We start from the raw sequence: 12605 nt of genomic DNA, 5'->3' as shown, positions 1-12605 counted from the left end.
GGGGCGGGGCGTTGCTGTGGCGACGGCGTCAACGGCGCCGGAGTCGGTGCGCGGCGGCGAGCGAGGATGAGCGCGGAGGCGGAGGTGGAGGAGCGCGTGCGGCGCCGCTACGAGATCCGGCGGCGGCTGGGCAAGGGCGTGAGTGCGGGCGAGGGCGGCGGGGGGGTCGCGGCCCGGCCCGGCCGCGGCGCCCGACTGACCCCCCTCCCCGCAGGCGTACGGGATCGTGTGGCGCGCGGCGGAGCGGCGCACCGGGGCCTGCGTGGCCGTGAAGAAGATCTTCGACGCCTTCCGCAACCGCACCGACGCGCAGGTGGGCCCCCGGCCGCGCTCCCCCCGCCCCGCCCCGCCCCGCCGGCCGCCCCCCCCCCCGCAGCCGGCGGCGCAACCCGCGACTCGCGCTCTCTCTTCTGCCCGCAGCGCACGTTCCGCGAGGTGGCCTTCCTGCAGGTGAGCTCCGGGCCCCGAGGAGGAGCGTCACGCCCCGCTGGAGCTGCGGCGAGCGCCTCGCCGGTGCGGGCGCCCCGGACCGACGCGCTTCCCCCCGAGGAGCTGCTGCGGCTGCGGGCCCGCGGCGGCGTGTCGGCCCGCTCTCCCTCTGGGCGCGGCTGGGCTGCCCGTCCGGGCCGGGCCGAGCCGTCCTTCTGCTCGCCGAGCAGCGGTGGCTCCGCCCGCTGAGCCGCGGCCCCGCCCGGCTTTCCGCAGCCCCGCCGAGGGCCCGCCGAGGCGGAGGCGGCGGCGGCGAGAGCTCCAGCCGATCGCCGGCTGCTTCTCCGCGGGGGCTCCTCGGCCTGGCGGCGGCTCCGGCACCCGCGCGGAGTCTGCCCAGCGGCTTCCTGCTTCCGTGGGGCGGGGCGGGCTGTGGCTGGAGCGGGGCTTCTCCGCGGCCCGCCCCACGAGCTCTGTCCCCCGCGGGCGAGCCGCCCTTCTCTGTCCCCGCAGGCCTTCGGGGAGCACCCGAACATCATCCGGCTCCTGGACGTCGTGCGGGCCCAGAACGACCAGGACGTCTACCTGGTGTTCGAGTCCATGGGTGAGCGGCTCCTCCGGGACGGGCGAGAGCAGCGCAGGAAGCGGGCTCTGCAGCGCGGCTGTCCAGGCGAGCGCTGCAGTCCTCGTTCTGGGGGTCCGTCCCAGCGTGCGGGGACTTGCGTGGCCAGCGTGCTGCGAAGGGCGCCTTCAGGCTTGGGCGGCCCAGCAGCTGCTCCTGGGCTCCCCGGAGGTCGGGGTGGGGGCCTCACCTGCGGTGCAGGCACAGGGCTTCCGGCTCTGCGGGGAGGACCTCTGAGATTTGCTGCCTTCACTCAGAGCTGCAGAGCCTGAGGACCGCTCAGTGACAGGTGGCCTTCTAGGGTCAGGTGAGAGGGAGCGGTGGGGGCCAAGCAGCGACGCTCCGATGCCTCCCTGTTGCAGAGACCGACCTGCACGCCGTCATCAAGAAGGGAAACCTGCTGAAAGAGATCCATAAGTGTTACATCCTGTATCAGCTCCTGAAAGCCACCAAGTTCATCCACTCGGGAAACGTCATTCACAGGGACCAGAAGGTGCTTGTGTGCCCAGGAAGGTTCAGCCCAGTCTTCTGACCTGCGCCAGGTAGCGCTGCCCTGGGACCTGTGTTCCTCCAGCGTGCTGATTTCCTTTTTCTGCGCCTGTAGCCTTCTAACGTCCTGCTGGACGCAGACTGCTTCGTGAAGCTCTGTGACTTTGGACTTGCGCGCTCCCTGTGCCAGATCCACAGCGACCAAGGCAACCCGATGCTGACTGAGTATGTCGCCACCCGTTGGTATCGGGCCCCTGAAATTCTGCTTGCCTCTCACAGGTAAGGGAGCTGAGTAACTCGGTGGCTCCTCTGGCCACCTGTTCCTTCCATTCCTCGGGGTCCACAGTAACTCCTACCTCTAATCTACAGCTTTTTGGGGTTTGAGGGAAGAATTAGGGGCAGGATTGCACTATTCGCACAAGTTGATTGGTTGACTTGTGTCTCTTGCTTATTAAGGCAGAACTACCTGCCTTAAGTCAAGAGATGGGATGAGGGGGAAGTGGAACAGATGGAGAATCCTTTCCTTGCAAAGGCTGGTTACACAGGCCAACACACATTTTGCTTACTTAAATGTTGCACCAATTCCTGGGTATATTTGGGGTGCTGATTCCAAAAATGGCATCTGTTTTACCCTATCACGTCTAGTTTTGGAGATATAGTATAGCTTCTTTAATGAATGGTTGAAGCAGCTTCCTCATGAGGAAGCTGTTTGAACCATTCCCTAATGAGGCTATACTATATTTCCAAAACTAGATGTGATAAGGCAAAACAGATGCCATTTTTGGAATCGGCACCCGAAATTCATATCAAACCACCATAAAGTTTGGGAAAAACGTTTCTGACCCTCCGTTTTGTAGGCCTGTGTTGTTTGCTGATATGACGGCCTGAGCTGAGTTTTTCTTTCACAAGGAAAAGTCTTCCTTAATGCCTCTTCTAGCTAAAAGATCATGAGCTTCTTATCTTTTCAAACTTCATAACTGCTGTCCAATGTTTCTGGGGTTCTTTAGAGACTGCATTTTGTCTCTTGGCACTCCAAGGGTCCTTGTAAGCTGAACTCTAATGCCAGGCTTGCTTTTTCCTGTTACACTCACCTTAGAGTCATTGGGTCTGCCACCACTCTCTGAATGAGAAAGAAGTATGACTTTGCCTTTCTGATTGGGATGTGTAACCTCTGTTTAGAGATCCCTTCCCTGGGTGCTCTGCCTCTGCAACCTCTGAGTTTCTAATCATCTTGTTGTATCCAGAGCATTCGCGTGGGGCACGGTGGCCCTATTGGATGAACACATGAATTCATAAGAACATAAAAACAGCCCCACTGGATCAGGCCATAGGCCCATCTAGTCCAGCTTCCTGTATCTCACTGCGGCCCACCAAATGCCCCAGGGAGCACACCAGATAACAAGAGACCTCATCCTGGTGCCCTCCCCTACATCTGGCATTCTGACTTAACCCATTTCTAAAATCAGGAGGTTGCGCATACACATCATGGCTTGTACCCCATAATGGATTTTTTCTCCAGAAACTTGTCCAATCCCCTTTTAAAGGCGTCTAGGCTAGACGCCAGCACCACATCCTGTGGCAAGGAGTTCCACAGACCGACCACACGCTGAGTAAAGAAATATTTTCTTTTGTCTGTCCTAACCCGCCCAACACTCAATTTTAGTGGATGTCCCCTGGTTCTGGTATTATGTGAGAGTGTAAAGAGCATCTTCCTATCCACTCTGTCCATCCCCTGCATAATTTTGTATGTCTCAATCATGTTCCCCCTCAAGCGTCTCTTTTCTAGGCTGAAGAGGCCCAAACGCCAGAGCCTTTCCTCATAAGGAAGTTGCCCCAGCCTCGTAATCATCTTAGTCGCTCTCTTTTGCACCTTTTCCATTTCCACTGTGTCTTTTTTGAGATGCGGCAACCAGAACTGGACACAATACTCCAGGTGTGGCCTTACCATAGATTTGTACAACGGCATTATAATACTAGCCGTTTTGTTCTCAATACCCTTCCTAATGATCCCAAGCATAGAATTGGCCTTCTTCACTGCCGCCGCACATTGGGTCGACACTTTCATCGACCTGTCCACCACCACCCCAAGATCTCTCTCCTGATCTGTCACAGACAGCTCAGAACCCATCAGCCTATATGTGAAGTTTTGATTTTTTGCCCCAATGTGCATGACTTTACACTTACTGACATTGAAGCGCATCTGCCATTTTGCTGCCCATTCTGCCAGTCTGGAGAGATCCTTCTGGAGCTCCTCACAATCACTTCTGGTCTTTACCACTCGGAAAAGTTTGGTGTCGTCTGCAAACTTAGCCACTTCACTGCTCAACCCTGTCTCCAGGTCATTTATGAAGAGGTTGAAAAGCACCGGTCCCAGGACAGATCCTTGGGGCACACCGCTTTTCACCTCTCTCCATTGTGAAAATTGCCCATTGACACCCACTCTCTGCTTCCTGGCCTCCAACCAGTTCTCAATCCACGAGAGGACCTGTCCTCTAATTCCCTGACTGTGGAGCTTTTTCAGTAGCCTTTGGTGAGGGACTGTGTCAAACGCCTTCTGAAAGTCACCCACACTTCTTGTTGAGTGTGCAGGCTTGCAGTCAATGGCTTTCAGCTGTTGCGGGAGGCTGGGCCACTTGCCACCACTTCTTATTTGGGCTGTGTGGAGGAGATGAACAAGCTTGGGGGGTCGGGCGTTGGTGTTGCTTACTTTCTGAGTATGCCCCAGCCAGGGGTCCTGATGTCCCTTCTCCTTAATGCCTCTGCGTCTTAGTTGAGTGGATGCGCCTGTGTGTCTTGCAGTCCTGGAGGCGTATTAACCTGCCAGAGTTCAGACGCAGCTTTGTGTGTTGGCTGCCAAGGATGTAAAATTAAAATAAGGAGTTCTGATTACCATGCTACCAAACTTGATGCTGTAATTCAGCAGTGGCCAAACTCGCCACCGCTGCACAATGGGAAAGCAGTCCCTGTTCAGATCACATATTTCCCTTCTGCCCAGGCACTGTGCGTAGTCCTCCACAGTCGGGGGACAGGGCTCTGTGGGCAGTCACATCTTCTGCCCAGCATCCCAGAAGGCCACACAACAGGATGTCCGGGCAGACATTACTGCCCAGAGCATCCCCGTTCCCTCATCGTGGAGGACTACACGCTTCTCCTGTGCAGAATGGTAAGAGCCGATCCCTGGGTGGACAGATTCATCCGAACCCAAGATCCGGTCTCTGGGCTAGGGTTCAAGCAGCCCTGGCCTATTTAAATGTAATTAATATATTGCAGTTTTTACCGAAATGTAAAAAAGCCGAATGGTGCTCCAAGGCATCAGTGCAGAAGGGCTTCCCGTAGTGAGAGCAAAACGGGAAGAGAATGAGATGGAAAATATAGACCATGCCTTGAACGAATGGGCCGGAGCCAGGAACGGCAACCCCAAGGTGTTGTTATCTGTCTCTCCAGCATAAGTTTCTCTGTACCCACCTTCTTCCTTACTTGTGTCTTTTTTCTTTCTTTCTTTCTTGCAGCTACACCAAGGGGGTGGACATGTGGAGTATTGGCTGTATCTTGGGGGAGATGCTGCTGGGAAAGCCCTTATTCCCTGGCACCTCTACTGTCAACCAAATAGAGCAGATACTGCGTGTCATTCCTGCGCCCTCCTCAGAAGGTGAGGAGGCTTTGGGAAGCCCAATGGGGGCAACAAGTGGGGGAGAGCCAAGTCTTGAGTTGGGAAAAAGAGAGGAGACATAGCGAAGCCCCTGCTGGGGGGCTCCTGTGGGTGCAGCGGGGAGAGTGGCAAAAGGGTGGAGATTCTGCTTCCATAACAGTGGGAGGGGCCTGGTTGTGCACAGCTCCAGTTTCTCTATTGCAACTGTACCCCCACCTTTGTATTGGCAACCTTCAGTCTCGAAAGACTCTGGTATCGCGCTCTGAAAGGTGGTTCTGGCACAGCGTCTAGTGTGGCTGAAAAGGCCAATCCGGGAGTGACAATCCCTTCCACACCGGGAGCAAGTGCAGTCTGTCCCTGGCCTGTCTCCCTGGCTATGGGCCTTCTTTCTTTGCCTCTTAGCCTCAGTCTGTTGGCCAAGTGTCTCTTCAAACGGGGAAAGGCCATGCTGCACAGCCTGCCTCCAAGCGGGCCGCTCAGAGGCCAGGGTTTCCCACCTGTTGAGGTCCACAACTAAGGCCTTCAGATCCCTCTTGCAGATGTCCTTGTATCACAGCTGTGGTCTACCTGTAGGGCGCTTTCCTTGCACGAGTTCTCCATAGAGGAGATCCTTTGGGATCCGGCCATCATCCATTCTCACGACATGACAAGCCAACGCAGGCGTCTCTGTTTCAGCAGTGAATACATGCTAGGGATTCCAGCACGTTCCAGGACTGTGTTGTTTGGAACTTTGTCCTGCCAGGTGATGCCAAGAATGCGTCGGAGGCAGCGCATGTGGAAAGCGTTCAGTTTCCTCTCCTGTTGTGAGCGAAGAGTCCATGACTCGCTGCAGTACAGAAGTGTACTCAGGACGCAAGCTCTGTAGACCTGGATCTTGGTATGTTCCGTCAGCTTCTTGTTGGACCAGACTCTCTTTGTGAGTCTGGAAAACGTGGTAGCTGCTTTACCGATGCGCTTGTTTAGCTCGGTATCGAGAGAAAGAGTGTCGAAGATCGTTGAGCCAAGGTACACAAAGTCATGGACAACCTCCAGTTCATGCTCAGAGATTGTAATGCAGGGAGGTGAGGTACCCCCACCTCTGGTTATAATTTTGATGTACTTACACATCACATTCTGCATTAAAATCTGCAGAGTGGCTCATATTTCCGAAAGGGTAGAAATGTTGCCTGTTCCTTTTTCCATCGCAGCTCTAGGATCTTCCTCGCTAAAGTCTTCTCCAATGTGTACACTTTGTAGCTTTTTGGATAGCAAGTTAAGAGTCTGGGTTTTGCAGGTCTCTAGAGAGTCAGGCTGGTGTCCTGTAGTGGATCCAGAAGGTGCTCATCTTAAACCTCTTTCTGGGCCAACCACAGGAAGGACTTTCAGTAGGAGCAGAGTCCTGCCCTCTGGATCCAGACTCTCTTCTTGGGCTACTAAAAGCACTGGTTAGTTCTCTCTGGTGTTGTGGGAGTTTTGTCTATTCATTCTGAGTAGCTAATGTTGTGCTTTTGAAAGCAAGTCCAGAAGACTGTTCTTGATGGGTGAGGCGTTTGAGTCCAATTGCAGGATTGGAGCTTGGCTCTTCTGGTTTGCCCCAGTGGTTTAAGGAGCTTGGGTGTATTAAACTGAATGTTGACGTATATTAACGGTTACATTTTTAGAGAAGCTCTAACATTCAGGAAGCTCTGACATTCTCCCATCAATTTCAAGGCTAACTGCACAAATGCTTTTACATTTCATTGTTTCATTGTTCATTGTTACATTTCAGTGGTTACATTTCATTGTTTTGAACGTTTACCAGGAGTGGCTGGGGAATATCCAGTATTGTGAGGAAACCGCTCCTTTTCCAACATGTGCTGGTGTTGGTTCATTATTGCTCTAGAATAGGGGTCTCCAAACCCTGGCCTGGGGGCCAGATGCGGCCCGCAGCAAGCCTCTATCCAGCCCACAGCCAGCCTCATGTCCCCTGAAAGCTTCTGGCCCACTTGACTGAACATGACCAGAGCTGTGTTCTGATTGCATCTGGAGGGTGTTCTGAGGACCTGGGAGGCTGAGTGAAGGAGCCCTGTATTGGCAACCTTCAGTCTCGAAAGACTCTGGTATCGCGCTCTGAAAGGTGGTTCTGGCACAGCGTCTAGTGTGGCTGAAAAGGCCAATCCGGGAGTGACAATCCCTTCCACACTGGGAGCAAGTGCAGTCTGTCCCTGGTCTGTCTGCCTGGCTATGGGCCTTCTTTCTTTGCCTCTTAGCCTCAGACTGTTGGCAAAGTGTCTCTTCAAACTGGGAAAGGCCATGCTACACAGCCTGCCTCCAAGCGGGCCGCTCAGAGGCCAGGGTTTCCCACTTGTTGAGGTCCATCCCTAAGGCCTTCAGATCCCTCTTGCAGATGTCCTTGTATCGCAGCTGTGGTCTACCTGTAGGGCGCTTTCCTTGCATGAGTTCTCCATAGAGGAGATCCTTTGGGATCCGGTCATCATCCATTCTCACAACATGACCGCAGGCGTCTCTGTTTCAGCAGTGAATACATGCTAGGGATTCCAGCACGTTCCAGGACTGTGTTGTTTGGAACTTTGTCCTGCCAGGTGATGCCGAGGATGCGTCGGAGGCAGCGCATGTGGAAAGCATTCAGTTTCCTCTCCTGTTGTGAGCGAAGAGTCCATGACTCGCTGCAGTACAGAAGTGTACTCAGGACGCAAGCTCTGTAGACCTGGATCTTGGTCTGTTCCGTCAGCTTCTTGTTGGACCAGACTCTCTTTGTGAGTCTGGAAAATGTGGTAGCTGCTTTACCGATGCACTTGTTTAGCTCGGTATCGAGAGAAAGAGTGTCGGAGATCATTGAGCCAAGGTACACAAAGTCATGGACAACCTCCAGTTCATGCGCAGAGATTGTAATGCAGGGAGGTGAGTCCACATCCCGAACCATGACCTGTGTTTTCTTCAGGCTGATTGTCAGTCCAAAATCTTGGCAGGCCTTGCTAAAATGATCCATGAGCTGCTGGAGATCTTTGGCAGAGTGGGTAGCGATAGCTGCATCGTCGGCAAAGAGGAAGTCACGCAGACATTTCAGCTGGACTTTGGATTTTGCTCTCAGTCTGGAGATGTTGAAGAGCTTTCTGTCTGATCTGGTCCGGAGATAGATGCCTTCTGTTGCAGTTCCAAAGGCATGCTTCAGCAGGACAGCGAAGAAAATCCCAAACAAGGTTGGCGCAAGAACACAGCCCTGCTTCACTCTGCTTCGGATGTCAAAAGGGTCTGATGTGGAGCCATCGAAGACAACAGTGCCCTTCATGTCCTTGTGGAAAGATCTGATGATGCTGAGGAACCTGGGTGGACATCCGATCTTGGGGAGAATCTTGAAGAGGCCATCTCTGCTGACCAGGTCGAAAGCCTTTGTGAGATCTATGAAGGCTATAAAGAGTGGCTGTCATTGTTCCCTGCATTTCTCCTGCAGTTGTCTAAGGGAGAATACCATATCAGTGGTGGACCTGTTGGCTCGGAATCCACACTGCGATTCTGGATAGACACTCTCTGCAAGTACCTGGAGCCTCTTTAGTGCAACTCGGGCAAACAGCTTTCCTACAACGCTAAGGAGAGAGATGTCGCGGTAGTTGTTGCAGTCACCCTTGTCACCTTTGTTCTTGTACAGCGTGATGATGTTTGCATCCCTCATGTCTTGAGGTACTCCACCTTCACTCCAGCAGAGACAGAGGATTTCATGCAGCTTAGTGACGATGATCTCTTTGCAGCATTTTAGGACTTCAGCAGGGATGCTGTCTTTTCCAGGTGCCTTGCCAAAGGCAAGGGAGTCCAGGGCCACGTGAAGTTCTTCTAGGGTTGGTTCACTGTCAAGCTCTTCCAGCACAGGCAGGCACTCAATGTTGTTCAGTGCTTCTTCGGTGACTACATTTTCTCTGGAATATAGCTCAGAGTAGTGCTGCACCCAGCGTTCCATCTGCTGCGCCCGATCCTGGATGACCTTGCCTGCTGCAGACTTCAGAGGGGCAATTTTCCTCTGTGTTGGACCTAGGGCCTGCTTGATACCGTCATACATCCCCTTGATGTTGCCCATGTCACCTGCTATCTGTATCTCGGAACAGAGCTGGAGCCAGTAGTCGTTAGCACATCTCCTGGCAGTCTGTTGGACTTTGCTGCGAGCAGTTCGGAGGACCTGCAGGTTGCGCTCACTGGGACAGGCCTTGTATGCTGCTTGAGCTCTCCTCTTTTCCTCAATGACTGGTGTCAACTCCTCAGAGTGGTCTTCAAACCAGTCTGCCGCCTTGTTGGTCTTCTTGCCGAATATGGACAAGGCGGTGTTGTAAATGGTATTCTTGAAATGTTCCCATCTGTTGGATGCGTTTGCGTCGGCCGGGCCTGGAAGAGATTCCTCAAGCGCTTGTGCAAATTCCTCCACTTTTCTCTGATCCTGGGTCTTGCTGGTATCAATGCGAGGTCTTCCTTCCTTTTTCGTGTGATACAGTCGCTTTGTTTGCAGTTTCACTCTGCTGCACACCAGGGAGTGGTCAGTGTCGCAGGCAGCACCATGATAACTGCGTGTGATCTTGATGCTGGGAAGGCTGGAGCGTCTGGTGAGGATCAGGTCGAGCTGGTGCCAGTGCTTTGATCTTGGATGTCTCCAAGAGACTCTATGTTGGGGCTTTGTGTTGAAGAACGTGTTGCTGACACAGAGACCGTGATGACAGCAAAACTCTGGAATCTGGCAGCCTAGTCTCTTGAAGGGCGACGATGTCCATCTGCAGTCTGCTCAGCTCCATGTCGATGACAGCTGTTTTGCGTGCGTCGTCTATTTCTTGCAGGTCATCAGAGAAGCCAGGTGTCACTGTCCTAACGTTCCAGGTGCCCAGCTTTAGGGCAGTAGTTTTCTGTTGCATGGTGCAGAGTTGTCGATCCGCTTGTCGGTTTTCACCCTAAACCCCACGCACCCCATGAGGTTAACGGACCGTGGCGAGGCAACACCTTACTGGCTGGGGACTGCCCAGCTTAAGGCGGGCGGTAGTTGCCCAATGAGATGCAATGATCTCTCCCACCGTCGGAAGCAGCCCCTGGCGTCATGCTCTACGCCAATCGAGCAAAGACTTATAACCGGTAAACTGCTGCTTCCCGTGTTGTGCCGACGCCGTATGGCGAAGTTGGAGTGTCCTCTCCAGTGCGCGAAGCCTGGGTAAAGAAGGTATGGAGGATAGGCTGTTACCCATGCAGCAAATCTCCCCTCTCCACGTCGCTGGAATGGTCCAATGGAAAGGCAGAAGCCAATACGGTTGGTTCCAGCGGCGTCGCAGGAGTTGCCAGAGCGTGACTGTGTTCAGCCATGAACTGCCTCAGGGACTCCGGCTCCTGATTTTGCCTCGAGGTTGACTCCTGAAGCCTTTTCCACAACTGGATGTAGCCACAAGGCAGTGGAGGTTTGGGACCAGAGTTTCCTTCTCTTAGATGAGCTGCCTTCCTAGGCTGACGAGTCCCATCTACCCGTGGGTAGCCCACTCCTTCATTTATTCATTCATGCAAGTTCCATCTCTAATTCATTTATTTAAGTTTTATATTTAAATTTTTTTCCGGCCCTCAGCACTGCGCCAGATATTTCATGCGGCCTTCTGGCCAAAAAGTTTGGAGATCCCTGCTTTAGAACTAACTGCAAATAAATGAATGCATTGGTTTTTGCTAGCCAGTTAACGCAGGCGGAGAAGTGCCAAGAATGCTCCTCAGACAACTTTGGGAGAGAGGGCACAGGAGGTGAGGCACCAGGTCAGTGGCTCACTAGTCAGCCCTGTTGGCTGTTAACGTGAAGTAGCAGCCCGGGGTGCTTGCTCCCAAGTAGGACCTGTTCCTTCAGCACCTTAATACACAAGAAAACGCGAGTTCCCTCAGCGAACTGCAGAGATGCTGCCCAATACCTGCAAGAACCTGTGAAGAGCAGCGACTTCTTTAAAGGAGTTTCCCAGCCTGTCTTGGTTGCTGACAACACGGGAGCGAGAACGGAAAGGGATCTTGTCCTGAAAGTGCAGGGTGACTCTTGGAGGTGTTTTGCTAATGGTCAGAGTTGTGGCAAGATGACAAATGTTTCCCATGGCCTAGATGCTTTATCAATGGACGATGGAAATGAAGGTCACCATTGCCTGAGGGGTGTGCACATTCACTTTGTGAGAAGGGCAAGAGAAACTTGTGGGGGGCAAACAGGTCTCTCTGTTGGGTTCACGCAGGGAGAGCAAGCTGTTGGGCTACTTTGCCCCGGCATCTTCAACTTCAGTCTCATTCTTGTGTGAGAGAGAGAATGACAGAGAGAGCGCGTGTGCACGTGATAAAACTTGGAATGTTTTTTGGGAATTTGTTTCATCTTGGAGCACTGTCTGGATAAGAACCACAAAGCTGAAATTAGACCTGGACAAAACAGAGATCCTCCTGGTCAGGAAATTCATGGTGCAGCTACCGAGATATTTGCCCATATTGAATGGGGTTGCCTTCCCCTGCAGGAATGGATATGCACTTTGGGAGTGCTCCCAGACTTACTGTTCTTCCTGAAGAGCCAGGTGGCAACAGTGGCCAGGTGGGCCTCAGCTTTGGTTGGTGTGCTCGTTGTGACTACTTGAGTCCATTGGTCCTGGCCGTGGTAAGAATATAAGAACAGCCCTGCTGGATCAGGCCATAGGCCCATCTAGTCCAGCTTCTTGTATCTCACAGTGTCCCACCAAATGCCCCAGGGAGCATAGAAGACAACAAGAAACCTCCATCCTGGTGCCGTCCCTTGCACCTGGCATTCTGACATAGCCCATTTCTAAAATCAGGCGGTTGCACATACTCATCATGGCTCATAACCCAGGATGGATTTTTCATCTGGAAATTTGTCCAATCCCCTCTTAAAGGCATCTAGGCCAGATGCCATCACCACATCCTGTGGCAAGGAGTTCCACAGATTAACTACACAGTGAGTAAAGAACTATTGTCTTTTGTTTGTCCTAACAATCCCAGCACTGAATGTTGGTGGATGTCCCCTGGTTCTGGTTTGGTGTGAGAGGGAAAAGAGCATCTCTCTATCCACTCTATCCTTCCTGTGCATAATTTTGTATGTCTCAATCATGTTCTCCCTCAGGCGCCTCTTTTCTAGACTGAAAAGCCTCAAATGCTGTAACTTTTCCTCACAAGGAAGGTGCCCCAGCCCAGTAATCATTTTGGTTGTTCTCTTTTGCACCTTTTCCATCTCCACTATGTCCTTTTTGAGATGTGGCGACCAGAACTGGACACAATACTCTAGGTGTGACCTTACCATCAACTTGTGTAACGGCATTATAATATTAGGTGTTTTGTTCTCAATACCTTTTCTAATGATCCCAAGCATAGAATTGGCCTTCTTCACTGCCGCCACCACTGCCGCCAAGGTGTCCACCACCACCCAAGATCTGATCTGTCACAGACAGCTCAGAACTC

At 52.9% G+C, this 12605-nt stretch overlaps 1 protein-coding gene across 2 annotated transcripts in view; it reads left to right on the top strand.

The window, feature by feature from the left end:
- Positions 1–12605, top strand: part of MAPK15 (mitogen-activated protein kinase 15) — a 30821-nt gene continuing 18216 nt past the window's right edge. For both annotated transcript variants that reach the window (XM_066626484.1, XM_066626485.1), the window contains exons 1-7: positions 1–138; positions 215–313; positions 421–450; positions 943–1033; positions 1414–1544; positions 1656–1819; positions 5050–5189. In XM_066626484.1, the coding sequence (XP_066482581.1) occupies positions 67–138; positions 215–313; positions 421–450; positions 943–1033; positions 1414–1544; positions 1656–1819; positions 5050–5189 (727 nt within the window). In that variant the 5' untranslated portion in view covers positions 1–66. The remainder of the gene's footprint in view (positions 139–214; positions 314–420; positions 451–942; positions 1034–1413; positions 1545–1655; positions 1820–5049; positions 5190–12605) is intronic.

Source organism: Tiliqua scincoides, chromosome 4 (assembly GCF_035046505.1).
Source record: "Tiliqua scincoides isolate rTilSci1 chromosome 4, rTilSci1.hap2, whole genome shotgun sequence".
Taxonomy (NCBI): domain Eukaryota; kingdom Metazoa; phylum Chordata; class Lepidosauria; order Squamata; family Scincidae; genus Tiliqua; species Tiliqua scincoides.
Note: the sequence above shows the minus strand (reverse complement) of the source record. Positions and strands in the feature narration are given on the sequence as shown.